At 27.2% G+C, this 18,048-nt stretch overlaps 1 protein-coding gene across 1 annotated transcript; it reads right to left on the minus strand.

Annotated features, from left to right (window-relative positions):
* Positions 1-1,580: 1,580 nt before the first annotated feature.
* On the minus strand, positions 1,581-2,822 carry LOC137816672 (uncharacterized). Its single transcript, XM_068619921.1, has 2 exons — positions 2,460-2,822; positions 1,581-2,291 (listed from the first exon to the last, which is right to left on the minus strand). Exon 2 carries the CDS (start codon positions 2,287-2,289, stop codon positions 1,840-1,842), a length of 450 nt encoding a protein of 149 aa, XP_068476022.1. The 5' UTR covers positions 2,290-2,291; positions 2,460-2,822; the 3' UTR covers positions 1,581-1,839.
* Between the last annotated feature and the right edge of the window lie 15,226 nt (positions 2,823-18,048).

An 18,048-nucleotide genomic window follows, 5' to 3' on the forward strand; every position in this document is an offset into this window, starting at 1 on the left:
ACATTAAGTTCAATGTTTTTAAAATAAAATAAAATAAATGTCACATTACCATAACGGATGAGTAGGATGTGATTTTTTTTATAAAAAAATAAAATAATTATTTTTTTTATTTATGCGGACTAGCAAACCAATCCACTCCGTCTAGTTGTCTGTGCAGACTGTCTGTGCGGACTGCAAATTATACAAAACAAATATAAACGAATCAACAGATTAAACTAGTGAACTCACCCATATTTTTTTAATAACGAACTACTAACCAAACCGCATGATCCACCTACATTATGAATTGACTATGGAGTCAAGGAGAGATGTCTAATGATGGTTATTTACATTAAAAAGTCAATCATAATAATAACAATAATAATAAGTAGGTGCTTAAATTCTTGTATTCAATTATTATTTTGATAAGCTTTAAATTATATAAGCATCCCTGACGCAAGCTTTAAATTATATAACCATAACTGATAACTTCTAGGTAGTTTGTAGTAAGCCCGACATTGAGATAAAAAAAACATAGTAAATAAGTATGTATTATTTAATTATTGATCTTCAACTGCACTAATATTTTTTATTTTTCTTTGTCCATGGTGTTTTCAAGACTTGAAATACGGAAACAAAGAAGTCAAAGAATCAATCCATCCTAAATTATTATAAATGTAAGTAATTCTTATTCTTCATAGGATCTTAATTTAATAGGTATATATTTTACATAATTAATTAACATAATATTGAATATTAAAAATTGTTAGAATTATGAAGATAATTTTTATTACTAAGCAAAATTGTATTCATAATTCAACTTACCTTACAGGTATTCAGAGAAAATGAATTGTATTAAACAAGGACAATGGGAGATGTTAGAGATAAATAAACATGTAGAATTTTTACAACTTTTGTTTATTTCAAAGTTTGAATAATGTAATTATTTATTTATGAATGCTTTTAATTTTAAATTATATTAGTTTGAGATTGGTTTTGATTTTATATATTGGAAATTTATCTCAACGGAAAATAAATTAAAAAATTACTTTTTTTTTTCGACGAGGATAACAGTAACCAACTTAAAAAAATGTAAACATGGATTATGATAGTATAAATTGGTTATTTAACTTCGATTATGTCTATAACTGATTTTAAAAATTATGTTAAAATTACATTTTTTTATATTAGTTTTAACCAACGTTGAATAACTGGATTTTTAATGTCATGCCTTTGAATATGTATTTTGAAATTGATTCAGAATCCCTTATGGAGTCTATGTTGAATAAATTGTTGACATCATTGAAAAAATTAATCTAAGATGCATGCATGTAGTTATTTATATAACTAAATAAATGTAAAACATGCCAAAAAGCATTTTGTGAAAAAGAAATTTTGGAAGAATTTCAGAAAATTAAGTTGAATTTAGGCACAAAGAAAATGAAATTTCATTACTAGTAAGCAACAAAAAGTGAGATTTAGATTGAAGTCAAGGAAGGAAAACTCCTATCAAAAATCATAATCTCAATCCCAAATATCAAACAAAACACACCCAACACCTTAACCTAAATCATAACCCAACTCACAACAGAACAATGACATTATTTTCAATTATTATCCACCAAGTCTCAATTTTATTTATACAACAAAACCTGAATACAGTTCCTTGAATGTTCTTGATATTATTCTCTTAACAACATCGAAGTTGTATCCTAAAAATTAAAATTAACGAAATAAAACTTCAATTCTGACATGAAGAATAACATTGCAGAAGTGTATCTAAGTTTTGTAGGAATGAACATGTGATTTATGAGTTGTTTTATTGAAGACAATGTTGTTGGTGTAAGATACGAGGAGTGATCATTCCCTATGGGCTTGATGTGTTCCTTGCATGGTTGAGAAGCAGCTGTGAGATCTCCCAAGTGGTCGACAACTGAAACGGTCTTTCGTCGGAGAATCCAAGGTACGGAACAGAATCTGTTTGACGGCGAGGATGAAATCCTCGTTGGTGCTGTCGGGAGGAGAAGACGACCTGAACTGTTGGCAGAACCTCATGTGTCGTTTCAGAGCTTCGTCGGTTGTTATCATGATTTTCTCTCTCTCCCTCTCTTCTTTCACTGCCTCCGCACACAGCCCACAAATCCACCGCCCACCGTACCTCTCCCTCACGCGCCCAATGTACGCCTGCGTGCACTCCTCCACCAGCCCGCAGCAGCAGCACTTCACGGACGACACCGCCGCCTCCGCCGTTTCCGCAGTCATCTCCGCCGCCGTCATCGACTTTGTCTCTTTCAAAACCTTCGCCGCCATACCTACAAACCCATCAAATTAAATAAGAATTACACGAACAATTTCTAATAGCGGTTTTTTTAATAGCATAGAGGAACAACAAGGCACACGATTTTTGCATGGTATTTGCTTAATTTGTGGATTTGATAACAAAATCTTGTTTGAGATGTTTTCTTAACTTATTGACGTACCCGAAAAATCAGAAGGTGGAAGATGAATAGAAACAATGGAAAGATCTAGAAGAATGATGGAAATGAGATTTATCGCTCCTTCTCCCACTGAGTCTCTTCAACCTTCTCGCCGCCGAAAATCAAAAGCTCGAACAGCTTGTGGTACATCACAGACCCTTCACGGGCTCTCTTGGACAAATTCCTGAAACCGAATCCAGCACGAACACAGAATCAATAATTAACTGGTTTTTTGGGTGATGGATCTGTATTTGGTCCACAACATGTGCGAGTGCTGTGTTTTGTGTGTGACGAGGATTGAAGCAGAAGGGTGTGGATGTGTGGATAGATATAGATGCTGAGATGCAGATCTTTGTGTTGCTTTGCAATTTATTTATATTCAAAAGGGAAAAAAAATTCCAATCATTGGAGGGTTCGGTGGGCATTGAAAATTACCATTTACCTGCGAATGTGGCAACGTTATGAATAATCTTTGTTCTTATGCTTTCATTTTACTTCGTACTGTGCTGTTAGAAGAGTTTTCTAGACTGTTCCTTCTGTTTACAGTGGAAGGCTCAAATTATTTTTGGTGTAACTATATAAAATCTTAGAGGGTGAAAACGAAATTCGAGATTAATTTGGTTTTGGTTTCTCAAATTTTGAACAATATTTTTATTTTAAGACTAAAATTACTTTTTTATTTCAACTGTTTTAATCTTACAGGGCTGTTCATTTGAAAGCGTGGAATGGATTTTTTTTTTTTAATTTAAAAGACGAAACCTATTTTTTCAAAAGGTAAGATATTAAATGTTTTAATTCAAGATTAAAATTCTTTTTTTTTTCTCAAATGGAAACTAAAAGTATAAATTATATATATGCCATTTATGAAACCACGGTGTTAGAAATATTGCATTTAGAAAGAAAAAACATTGAACCATTCTCAAAATAATTTCAAGGAAAACAAGAAAATAAATTTAAAATTGGAAAATTTTGAATGAAATCTTTTGGGTTTGTTTTAGGAGGATTTTCTTTTAAGAGGATTTATTATTTGTTGAAAGAGAACAAATAATTATTAGAACGGGAGTTTACCAAGTTTGAAATGCATATATATAATATTAGAACGATAGATTTCTGCTCAATAATTCATGCAGTGAGAGATATAAAAAGAAATAAAATACGAGATAGGAATAAGATTAATAGAATTATTAAACAAGTGTCAGAAGTTATTATTATCTTATTTTACCGATATAATTTCTATAACTTTAGTATCTTTTGGTAATCTACTTCTCGTTAAATTTAATTTCTATATTTATAAAATTGGTTAATTTTCTTATATTTTAAAAAGATAATTTAGTCTTTATATCAATTTTATGGCGGTAAAAGTTTAATTATATGTATTAAACTTAGATAAAAAGAAAAATTAACGTTACATATATAAATTTAGTTTTGCTATCAATTTTGTGACGATAAAAAATCTTCATTAAATATTATATTTAGGTATAAAAAAAAACAAAATACACATGTTTTTAAAAGTTACAGCATTAAATTTATCAGTTTAAAAATATAAGACTAAAGATAATTTAAAAATATATATAAGAACGAATAGGATACGTTTCTCTAAATTTTATAATATGACTACTTTTTATGGATAAACACATTATAAAATAAAAAGTATGTCGATGATGAGAAAAATTAAAATAATTTTATTTTTTTCATTTTTAGCTCACCTAAATACATGTTATTTGATTATTATTTTATCTCTCCTAAAACAAAAACACATACAAAATATCATCACTCTTTGTTGGAGATCCCACATCGACTAGATATTAGAGCATTTCATTGTATATAAGTGGGTGCAAACCTCAACCCTATGAGCTGGTTTTATGGGTTGAGTTAGGCTTAAAGTTCATTTCGTAATATGGTATCAGAGCCATTTCGAGCCTATCCAGCGAGTGTTTGTGTTGGGCTTATCATGCCATCCGCTATCGGATTACCCATAAGTGGGTGCAAACCTCAACCATCATATGAGCCTCCTAATGGAATATATACAACACTTTGGTCTTTTTAAAGTAGTCTAACACAAGATCTTTTATAAAATTATTTTTTTATTTTTTTTGCATGCAACGTAATTAATTTACCTATAATCTCGCACATCACATTTAGTTTTTCCTTCATAAAATTACTTCTATTTATAGATATTCATTACAATATGGTGGCATTTATATTGGTATCTTTTTTTCTAAAGCATTAAACTTTGTTAGGAACAAAACGACATTATTTTTGCAAATCCCTTAGTAGTAGTGAAAGGTTCAAATTTAGTATGCAAATTCAAAAGGTTCCTTCATTCATTGTGTCAATATGATCTTTGGAGATGTGAGTTAATGTAGGAGAAGAATATAGTAAATGGTAATTCAAATTGTGTCTTATAAAATCATATGTATACTTTCTCTCCTTCACTTAACATTGTCATTTGAACTTCATGTTGCTTGATTTTGTGTTACACTTTATACATAACTTCATTTAATATTTTGTTTCTAACACTTATTTTTTAAATTCTTTTTATTTATAAACTATATTTTACACAAAGTAATTTAATTAGACAGACCATAACATGATATTATCTATTGTAAACAAAATCTTTAATTATATATAATAAAACTCTTAAAATTGAACATTTAAAAATATATTTATCTCCACACATTGCATTTTAATAATTGATCTATCTTCATTTATTTCATCATAAAGGTATATAATTTTTATAATACTTATTTTATTTTTATTTTTATTTGACTATCTTATTCTTTCTTAAACAAAAAAAATAATTTAATTATTTAATAATCATATAAATTTAAACGGGCATAATCTCTTTACTCGACATAATTGCATATTTTATATTTATAGTATATATTTTTTTCTTCCACGCTATATTTTTAAAAAATTTCTTACAGTTCTATCTATGTCTGTAAAAAAAATAAAGAATAATATAATGTAATCAAAATAAAATAAAATTTATTTTTATTTTCTATAAATATGATTTCATTTATATCTGTAAATTTTACATTTTTTTAATTTATAATATTATTTTGTAGGCTTTATATTAGAGTGAGATTAGTTTAACGTTCAAAAAAATATTAATGAACATTATTAAAGTAATAAGAAATAATAAATTCAAATCATTAATTTTTCAAACAAATAATTTAATTAAAATATATATTTAAACAAAATAGTTATGTATATTAATTTTTATTTTTCAAAGCATAGTTTATTTTTTACAAGTTTTAATTTAAAAATAAACTTATAATTTATTTTCAGTAAGTTAATTATGGTGTTATAATTTTGAATTAATAGTAAATAATTTAATTTTTTAATGCACCAAAAACAAACATTTCATCTCAAAACAAAAGTAATAATTATTTCTTATATTTTAATAATAATATTTAAATATATTAAAACTATATAATTTTAAGAAATTAATATTATTATTATTTTAAAAAAAAATCTCAAGCTAAGTTTAATAATAAAAAATAAAGAATAAATAACTTTTATTTAAAAAGGGGTGTACTTGATTGTACCATACCTATGTCTTTAACAAAAATGACTCTATTAAAACCAACATTGTAAGAAGAAAAACATTTTATTTCTTGTTTTTCTTTCCTTGAACTTACTTTCTTGTTGATCCAAAACAATATCGAGTTTTTCAATTGTGGTAGTATCTGATAAGTTGAGATCATTCAAAGCGCAATTCTTGGAGGATGATTCAGAAGAAGGATTTTGGATTTAACAGTGATGCACCAAGTTGAGATTGAGTTTGTTTCAATTTTCATTAATTGTTTGGGTTTATAAAATTTGTTGGCCCTTTCTCAGGTGAATTTTCTTGGCAAAGAGCATAGGAGAAGTAAAAAAAGAAGTTCTTTTCATTTTTACAATTAAGAATTTGGTTATTCATGACTCAAAGAAACACGAATCATGACAATAATATTTTTATTTATACTATCTTATCTTGGTTTTTTTATGACAACTATAGTAACAATTTCTAAAATTGTAATTATATAAATATTACAACAGTTAATTTTGAAATTTTATATCATATTTATACATCTCACTCTCTTTAACATTCTCTTTGTGTCATTGTTGTCTATTATTTTCCTTCTCTTTTCCACTTTCACTCTTATGTTCTATTTTCTTTTTCATCACATCGTTTATCATCTTTTGTGTTCTTTTATCGTCATACCCCTTTGATATCCTTGTTTTCCTTCTCTTGGAAACATTGTTCATAGTCCTTCTTGTTCATTTAGGCACATATGTATTTTCTTAGTTACAATGCATTAATTGCTTAATTATAATGTATTTAATTATTATGGTTTGGATGCACCACAAGTAAGTAAAATTCTATTATGTAAATTTTGGTACAACCAGCAAATCTCAAGTCATGTATGGTTTCTATGGAGAAGGAATTAGAAAATGAAATAGTAGAAAGGAAAAAAATAATTATCTAAAGACCATTGTTGTCATGGATTCTCTACATATCTCTTCATTTAAAACTTGATAATCAAATATTCTCAAATGAAAGGGAAGGAGGATTTAGGTTCTAAGGTTTTGGAGGAGAAGAAGAATGAGGAATAAAGAAAATGATGAAGAAGATAATTAATGTGGTGCAATTATAAAAGATCTTTGTAATTACTATTTGCACCCCTCGCTTTGCCAAACTCACCTCCTTTCTATTTCTTTTTTATTTGAAAGCCCAAAAGCAAGACCTTAACTATGTTTTTACTTTTTACCCCTCTTATAAAATACATTATCCCTTCTAAACTTAAATAGAGACTTATTTACTTACTTACTAAGCAGGTAGAACTAGTTTATAAAATAAACTAAAATTTGCTTATTTTGAAATAAATTTAGAATAACACGTAAAAACATAATTATGGTTATTTTGTTAAAAAAACTCTTAGAAAAAATAACTCAGTATATACGTATATGTGAGTAGGTATCACTTGAAGTCATTGCGCAACCTTTCTTTCAACACAACACATACGCAGTTAAGGAATGTCATATAATACTAAGGATAAAAAATCTGAAAATTTGAATAATAATTGAAAGCTGTTAAACTAATTTATATAAGTATCTGGTAAAATTATTAGTTAAAGTAGCTGACAAATATAAATGATAGAATTAAACATGTTTATACAATATTTTAAAAAAAATATTGTAAAAATACATTTTAAGGGTATTTTTAATAAGTTTTAAATTCTTATAATTTTATTTTATTTTTTATTTATATCTTCTTAAAATATTGATTAAGTTTTCACATAAGTATCAGACACTTACATGCACAACCACATGTTCACACATTCATGTTTTCTTACATTATCCTAAAACTTGAAGTTTCCAAAATACATATATAAAATCTCAGCATCCTATGAATATAATAAATCATACTCATAACTTTGCCTCCAATGTTTTCTCTACCCTGAAACATTATCTACTTTTCTACCAACCATCATCATCTAATTTCAAACATTCAAATCTATCATCATATAATATCATTTATATATATATATATATATACACTAATTTAATTAAAGACTAACACGATTTTGTAAAAAAAGTTACAAATATATTATTGCTTAAGTTACCAAACTGAAAACTTGACGCATAATAATTCCTACCACTTTAAGAATTATTTAAATGATAATTCAGTGATCATGCGAATTATATGAAACTCAAAAGAATAATAACAATCATATAGAATTGAAAAATTCAAAATTTTAAATCCTAAACCTTGTAACTAGTTTTAATCATCAATCAATTATTTTTCATTTAAAAGACATAAATATGACCTATCAATATTTAAAATAAGTTAAAATTAATATAGTTTCAAATTGTTCGCACAATCAACAAATTTATTACTTCATTATACAAGAGGCCAATTCAAATTCATAACTTTTTATATTATTCTAACACACAATTTAACAAATGCAGGTAATTAACTCCTTTTATCTCACTCAGATAAAAGTCTTATATAAAATATATAAGGTTTGAGATATCTCAAAAATACCTTTTATTTATTTTATTTTTTTCAATAAAAAAACTCCTTCTACCTAAAGATATATTTCCTCATAAGAAAAACAATTTTAATATTAAAAAACAATTTTAATATTCAAACGATTCCAAACAAGTTAATAGAATTTCCAAAGTTTTAACCTACACAACCAACATCTCCACTTATTTATATTATCATTATACATTCCTCTTCCTCATTTGTAGTACATTTAGATCATATAACTTCCCCGAACAAGAAAAGAAGAAAATGAATATGACGAATTAAAAAAATAAAATAAGAACTCTCCTTTAACAATATTTTGATTGGTCTTGATCTACTCATTTTTGTCTTTTCACTGATATAATGTTTGCAAAAAAAATATTTAAAGAAATATAGAGTATTTATATGATTTGAAGAAGAAAATTTAAAATAAATAAAGAATGAATTGTTTTTAATTTTTTTATAAATATTTTTTTTAAAATATACTTTCATTCTTCTTCATTTTTATTTTTACATCACGTCTCTTATTTAATAAAAAAATTTACTCAAAATAATTTTCTAATAATTTTTAAAAGATACTTTCATTCTTTATTTACTTTAAAATATTTTTTTTTCTAAATAGACTTAATCATTAAGGGTGTGTTTGGATTAGAGGTTGTGGATGAGTGGAAAATTGAGGGTGTGGGTGAGTGGAAGTGTGAAGAAAGTATGGAGAAAGTTGGGGGTGTTTGGATTGGAAGATGTTAGAGTAAATGCGTGAAGAAAGTTTATTGAGAAGTGTGAATGATGTGATAGTTATGAGAATATTTTAATATATTTTAAATAGTGTAAATTATAAAATTACAAATTTACCCTTGTATATAAATAAATAGGAAAATGAAATATTAATTAGTTTAAAGGATATTTAAGTTAATTAAAATAATTAGTATTATATTATTTAATTTCTATTACATTATATATAATAATAAAGTATACTTTTTTGTTCATGTGTAAAAAAATAATAATAAAATAATTATTACTTTTGTACATAATTTTCATAATTAAAATAATTGTAAGTTTCAATTATAACTTAAAAAATAATATAAAATTGAAATGAATTAAAAAAAATAGAATATAGAAATGAAATATGAATTTATGTCCAATCTAAAAAAATATTAACTAACCCTAAACCCTAAAAATATTATTTACAAATAAAAAACTATTTCTTATAAACAATTTAATTTTTAAACACTAATAACTATCTACAATAATTATTAATTTTGTGTATATTTTAGTTAATTAAAATAATTTAAAATTTTATTTATAAATAAAATAAAATAAATGTAAAATTCAAAGAAATAATTAAATATAATTTTAAATATAAGTATAATTTTATCATTTTCTATCATTTTTTTCTCTAAACCTTGACTGTATTTTTAATTACTACAACCTTTTTTATAATTTTTTAATTATAAGATTAATAATTTATGTATAACCTAACAAAAGAAACACTAAACATTATTATTATTACTATTTTTAAAATACGTATTCATATTTATAATTTCAATTCATTTGTAACAAAATAAATATTCATATTTCAATATAATCTTTCCTTCCAATATACAATTACACAAACAACTTATCACAATAATTAATTTACTAATATAATTAATAAATTTCTCCTAAATATCCATATCTAAAATTAAAAAGTAATTAACATCAATAATTACTTTCAAATAATTTAAACAAATTCAATTCCAAAGAAAATTTAAACATAAATCTAAAAACTATGAACATAATCGATTATCAGTTCCCTTCAAAAAGCCACATAATCGATTATCCACAAACATAATCGATTATGCTTGTAGTGCAAAAACTAACATAGTCGATTATATTAGTTTCATAATTGATTATGGCCAAAATAACACATGACCCATAATCGATTATGGTTGCCAAAAATTTCCAGATAACCGATTATGTGAGCAAACATGAAGCTGAAATAATCGATTAGGTTCAAACTGAAATAAAAAAAAACGTAACCCAGGGCACACATGAACCACCAAACTCACTCTCCTACCTCTATTCTCACTGAAGACCCTCTCCAAGCACTATATCAATGCAACTCTTTCTCTGTCAAGGCTAGCCAGATGTATATGTGGTATGGTGGTCTTCGAAGTGGTGTAGATATGGTGGTCTTCGAAGACACTTATATAATGGTTCATCATGCACCTACTCTCTCACCAATGCAGAAAGAGTTACTATGCGTAACGTGAATAAGGGGCAGCATGGTAAATGAAGGAATCCCACGTGGCTTTCCACCCTTCTCACCCTCCTATCTCCTCATATCACAGATGAACCAAAAATCACTCTCCTTTCCACTCACCCTCACCCTCACCCTCACCCATTACAGATCCAAACGGGGGTGGCACCCAACATCCGTCTGCGCCTACAGTGCCACCCCCAAAAGCAAACAAGCCCTAAAAAGAAAAGGCTTTACATTCAGCAGTAGTTGCCTCCGATAATATATATACTTTTAAATTGTCGAGATAATTTTGTAATCTTTCGAAAATGAAAATAATTAAATACTTGTATAACATGTATCAATGAAATGTCTCATTCAAAAAGTATTTATTGAATTTCTGACAATTTTAGCAGATTCTAATACAATTTTAAAAAGAAAAATTACAATTTTCTGAAAATAAGAGGCAAATCATTTTTATCAATTATGAAAAACATCTTTTTACTTTAAAAAAAATTAAAACATACTTATGTATATAAATTTTTATTATCAATTTATAAAATTTATAATTATATAATATATACATTCGTATTATATATTTTAAAAATTATATATATCTATGTATATGTATTGTATCACCGTACCTCTATCGTACTATTCTTTATGGAGAATAGCTTGTGTGTAGAAATTAGCAAAACCATGAGCGCGTCATGTCATGGAGCAGGTGGTAGTGTCAGAATTGTTTTGCATTGTATGATAAAAGAATGAGAAATGAATCTCTTGGCCCTCGCAAGTGTAAGTCCCATCACATTCTTCTTTCTCTTCATTTCTATCACATCACTTCTCTCCTTTTCTTTTTAACCCTAACCTTTAGAACCATGCTTATAGTAAGTAAGTTTAAAGATTTTTTTCTTTCTAGAATGATCTAATTTCTCAAGTTTATTATCCAAATGGACATATAAAAATCTCATGTCATTTATGGTATAAAAATAACTCGGGTTGACACAACTTTAGTGTCAAAATAAAAGTTATGCAATATTGATATGACTTTGTTTAAATAGAGATTTTTTAATTAAAATCATGTTGAAGATAAAATAAAATTATATTAAAGTTGTATTATCTTAGCATAAATTTTATTTTTTTAATAAATTAATATGTATCTTATTTGTTTTTAATTTTTATTGATTTAATTATTTAATTTGTAAATTTATTTAAATTGAATTAAAATTTAGTGTTGAAATTAACTAAATAATGTACTATTTAATTATATTTGTTAAAAGTGATTGATATATTTAGTAAAATGTATTTAATGCTCGTATAAATTGGTGGAGGTAGATCATCATTGTTATCACCTTTATCATGAATATTTTGTAGAGTACAGTGAATTGATAATATGGATGATGTAAGATTGTATACAAATGAATGAATGATAATATCCATGTTATAATTTAATTACAAACAATTACTAGTTTTCTTCCTTTCTTCTTTATTTTATGGTCAAATTTATACATACATTAAATATTTTTTTACTAATATACCAATAACTTTTACCAAGTATAATTACATATTATATTATTTAGTTAACTTTAGTACCAAGTTTTAATTTACTTTAAATAATTTACAAATTAAATAAATAAAGAGGATAAAATTACAAAGGTTATACCACTCTTATACGAATTTAGTTGAAACAAAATTACACCAACATGATTAATTAGTGTAATTTTATTTCAATTGAAATCTTAAATCCTAAAGTTGTGTTACTTTAACACAATTTTAATTAAAAAAATATTTATTATTAAATAAAATCGTGTCAAGGTAATTTTTATTCAGCACTAAGTTTGTTCTAACATGACACCACTTTATTTTTTTAAACTAAATTTGTATGTGGCACAAGTTACCTCTATAAATAAATAAAAAATCATTTCAGTAATAAACTTGAGAAATTACACCATTCTGAAAAAAAAAGTCCTAAATTTAGAAGAATTGCATCACTTACATCTCAAAATCAAATGTTAGTTATATACATTTTTTAATTTATTCAGATGTTTTGTCTGGACAAATTCATCACATATTCTTTTGTTCTGAGTCCCATCACTTGCTCAATCTTAATAATCAACTTCCTTATTTTTCTTTCCCAACATTGGTTGACATGTGCAACAATTTTATCAATTGATTTAAGGTACGAATTTTGATGATGATATGTTAAACATGAAATAAATCGTAATAAAAAAGAAAATACTCATGCTGTTTATATTTAATCCCTTAATATTCATATTTGTTCCAAGTAATTTCTATATTTTTTCCTTTTAATCCTATCATATCCTTCATTTTCTAATATTACAGCTGTAAAATAGGTTGGATTGATCCGCTTATAAATAAAAAATTATTTATTTTATCTTACTTTAGTTTTATGATGAGTTAACTGACATTTTCACCCGCTTTAAAAATAAATAAATAAATAAAATATATATTTTAAAATTTAATTTATTATTAAATTTAAATTTCAGATACAATGATTGAATATATACACAGTAATAGTAATAATAATGTTATAAGATAACTAATTAATAAAGATAACTAATTAATTAGCTTTAGTGGTATGTTTTTTTTATTAGCAATAAAAAAATAAATAAATGGGAACCATTTCATGGGTGGTCCAATCGTTATACATAAAGAGTTAGTGTTTTACCAACTTCCAACCAAATAACACCTTCTAACTTAAATAAGGAACAATCAAACCAAATTCGAGAAAACATTAAACAACCAGCCTCATACAATTTACTGGGTTCAAAATCCAGTTGGGATACGTAAAGGAATTACAACTGGACTTTGTAAAAATCTAAAATCAAACATTTACTTGCATCAGTGCGAATACTTCGAGCACAACTACCACGCCCTTGTCGAAGGTCACCGAGTTTCTATGTCTCCAAATTCCACTAACAACACTAATCCAAATCGCCCCCAAACATCATTAATCACATCAAATGTCAAACGCAATCTGATATGTGATTATGTAAAAAAATGTTTTGTAGTAAGTAGAAGAAGGAATAACATATTTTCTTATTTTCATTACAACTCCAACAGAGAATAATAAAAAAATTTACTAGTTGATTCTTTACATATAAAATTAGTTGATTCTTTACATATAAAATTATTATGTTGAAGGAATAAATAGAAAGAGTTATTTTATAATATTTTGTAAGCATGTGCAAAAGAATATTATGAGCTTGGAAGGGTCACGTTCTGATATTGGAATGAATGCAATGCCGTATAAGAGTTGGAGAGTGAATGATGTGTTTGGACAAGTGGCCACAGTCAGATATGATAACTACAAATTTAGTAGGACCCTAAACCCTAAATAACAAAAACACCAAAATCCCACCATTTAACAATTTTACTTCAATCTTAAGTCACATTATTTTTTTTTATAATTTTTTTAATATAAAGATCTTGCAAGATTACACTTTAATGTTTTTAAAATATATTTTTTTATTGTTTATAATTGAAACCAAAAATATTAAATTTTACCATGTTTTAATGAGAATATTTTATAAGATTCAGTTATTAAATATTTGATCGTGATCATCACCAATGTTCTTATATTGTTTATACATTATATTTCTTTTTCGTCTCCCTTGATAGAATATTCATCATGTGCAATCATCAAAGACAACTTATTAACAATGTCAACACTTTTTCTACCCACTGGGAGCATAAGTTTAAATTTTCAATTAATGACTTTCCCTGATTTTTTTTTAATTAACCATTCTCCTTTTCTTAGTCATTTTCCCTTTTGTATATCTCTATATGGGATGAGAGAAGAATTTCTAATGGAAAATTGATAGAATCGATTAACTAAACCCTAATCACCCAAAGGAAGAAGTAATTACTCTATAAGAACTTGACGAGGTTATTTCAATCTTGATCTCAAACACAAAATATTGGTTGATAACATTATCAAAATTTAAGAATTTACTTTCGTTAAATCATGTATAAATTAATGGAAAAAACATATAAACAATGCAAGAGGTTACTGTTGATGTATGAGGATTAACATAATAAATCTTCTTTAAGGTTCTTAATTCTCCTAATTTATGAGGATTAACTTAATAAATATTGTTAAAGTTTATAATTTTTCTTAGTGTATTAGATTGTCTAATGGTTCAAGATTCATAGTTTTCAATAAGAGAGTTTGACATTATTAAACCGTATGTCTATATTCAACCTTTAACTTCCTCCCAGACTTGTATAATTTGATGAGTCTACCTAATTTGATGAGTCTACCTAATTGACATTTCAAGCTCAATAATCAATGTACTGTGCACATGTCTTTTTCGCTAGTTTAGACATGATTTATATAAGTTAGTTACACTAGTTACACTATAAATAGGAACATATATCAATAAACATATAGTTATTGTTCAACTATAACAAAAATTTGTTAGTTGAGTGTGAGTTTGTAGAGAGAGAAACTTCAGTAGTAATATTTGTTAATTGTGAATTTTTCCATGGACTTAGATTGAAGTTCGTTAACACTTCAATTGAATCACGTTACTTTTGTGTGATTCTTCTCTTTCTTCCTTCATTTACCTTATAATTGTTTCATTTACATATTCTCTATAATCATTTTGTTGTTTGTGTGATAAACGTTTTTCCAATTAATTGCTTTTAAGCTATTCCATAACAAACAAGAGCACATAAATTATTATAATTCTAAGTGTGAGTTTGAGACCCACATTGACTAGAAAGAAGACTCACAAATTCATTGTCTTATTGTTTTGGATAAAAGGTAGAGTATCTTTGTCTCTTACATGGTTTGCTCATGACTCATTAATGTCAAATCTACTGCACATTTCCCCTTGCAATAACCTAACAAACAAGTGGGTGAATGTGGAAACGTGAATCTTAGATTTGAAGATTTCTCACATTGAAAGTCTTTTTGAGTGGGGTTTCAAGTAATTGTGTCTTTTGGTAATATGACAATACAAGTAGGTATTCACTGTTGGTTGAGGAGAAATGTAGGGAAGTGTACCGATGTGAAAGGAACTCACATTAGATAATGTTAGAATTTTATGTTTGAGTTTTGAGTCACACATTGAGTAGCAAAGAACAAGATGAACAATATATAAGAAATAAGATAAAAAAAAAACTTTAGGATTAAGGTTTTTTATTTGGAGGTAGTGCCTTAATCTCTTATATAGTTTTACTGTTGTTATGGTAAAATGGTGATATAAGTGGGTCACATCTGTTGCTCAAGGAGAAGTGTACAAATGTGGAAGGAACTCATACTTGAAGAGGGATATTAATAGGATTTCAAATGCGAATTTCAGTCTTACATTGAGTAGAAATTAGTAATATATAAGAAAGAAGACTCACAAAGCTATTGTTTTTAGCTTTTGGGTTGATAGTGGTGTCTTGGTCTTTTATGGCTCATTGGTGTAAAATTTCCTTAATAACTCCCCTCACAAGAAATCAACAAATTGGTGTGGTGAACATGGAACAAACACATGAGCGGGTGAATGATCCTAGATTTGAGGATATCTTGTATCGAAAGTCTTCCTGATAAGACTTTCAAGTAATTGTGAACCGTTGTGATAAAATGGTGATACAAGTATGTCCTAGGATTCTTTATATCGAAAGTCTTCCTAACGAGGGTTTTAGGTAAAGTGTGTCTCATTGTTGTAAATGGTGGTATAAGTGGGTCATCATTGTTATTTAATGAGAAGTGTATTAATGTGAAAGAAACTAACACTTGAAATGGAGATTGTTAGGATTCCAAGTGTGAGTTTGAGTGTGACATTGAGTAGGAATGAGCATAAGGAACACTGTATAAGAAAGAAAACACATAAACTCACTATCTTAAGGTTTTAGGTTGAAGGTGGTATGTTGGTCTATCATCTGGTTTTCTCATAATTCATTATTGTCTTGACGTTTCTTCTCATAAGAACTTGACATAATTCAAATTATAGTTTTGTCATGCCTAAAGCTATTTTAAAGGACAAAAGACACTTTATGAAGGATGATAGGAAGACGAATCATAAATCATTTACTTGTACAAATTGTAAAGTCAAAATGTGTATTAAGATGGATAAAAGTAGTAGAAATTAGAAAGTTATTTTGTTTTCACGAGAGTCATAGTCATGGACTCCGTCATTGTAATTTTATCCCATTAAAACATACCTATCATGGTTTGTCTAAGCTTGATAAATCCCAAATAGTTTTTCTACTATCACAAGGAGTTAGAACATGTCATATATTGCATTCCATGATGGATTAAAATTGGGAACATGTTTGTCTTTGATTTAAGAAGAAAGACATGTTCAGCCATATTAAGCAACATAAACGTTCTTAGATGAAGAATGATGACGTTCTAGCTAGGTTAGGTTATTTAAAAGGTAATGCATACAATGACCTGATGCTTTTTTTTCAAGGTATGTGTTAACAAATAATGGATTTAAATAATTTATTTTTGGTGGATGAGAGTATTAAAATTTGAGCAGTTTAATACAGAGTTCAAATGCCTTAGGTTATCCCTAAAATAAATTTTGAATGATAATAAATATAAGTATTGAATTATTTTTCTCAAGCTCCAACTCTCCTCGACCTTCTCGGTCGTCATGTTCAACACCCGAAGCACACCCATTGTGAACTCCTCAAATGGGAATTGAACATGCACATCGATCAGCAGATAGGCCTAAATATAGAAGAAATCCTCAACATACCCCTCAAAGTTGTGACATACGTTGTTAATGACTTAACATCATAAAAAATATATCACTTATTTTGTTGGGATAGGGTCGTACAAATCCACAATGGTGACAAATGAACACAACACCAACAATCACCAATAATTTCAAAAATATTCCTGGTCGTGGTAGTTGACCCATTCATAACCTTTTCTCAAGATCCAACTCTCCTCGACCTTCTTGGTTGTCTCTTCAGCAATGAAATCTAGGGTGTTATCAACCCTCTCGGGTGAGCTTACAACATCCCCCATCGACCCCTTCGAAACATATGGAGTAATCTACATTGATCTCGCTCCTAAACTAGTAGCCGAGACATGACCTCCCTCAAAATCCTAACTTCTTTAGCTTAAAAATCCTGAAAAATTCGTAAAAATATAAACAAAGCTAGAGGAAGACATTGTCAACTTTAGAAAGACAAGAACTCTTCTTGACTAGTCGGACAATCAGAGACAGGCTTGTGAGTGGACCTAGGTAGTGACCCTCCAACTGTTAGGTCCCCTCACATCTCACAACTCAAAATACATAATGTTTCAAGTACCTCCATACCACCTAACAAACATTTATTGCGCACACTTCCCTAAAATGATATGAATCTTCACAAATGCTTAT

The sequence above is a fragment of the Phaseolus vulgaris genome, chromosome 1 (genome assembly GCF_000499845.2).
Source record: "Phaseolus vulgaris cultivar G19833 chromosome 1, P. vulgaris v2.0, whole genome shotgun sequence".
Lineage (NCBI taxonomy): Eukaryota > Viridiplantae > Streptophyta > Magnoliopsida > Fabales > Fabaceae > Phaseolus > Phaseolus vulgaris.

What these genes read in the sequence shown, in the direction of transcription:
- LOC137816672 (XM_068619921.1), bottom strand. Translation starts at nt 2,289, where the DNA reads ATGGCGGCGAAGGTTTTGAAAGAGACAAAGTCGATGACGGCGGCGGAG.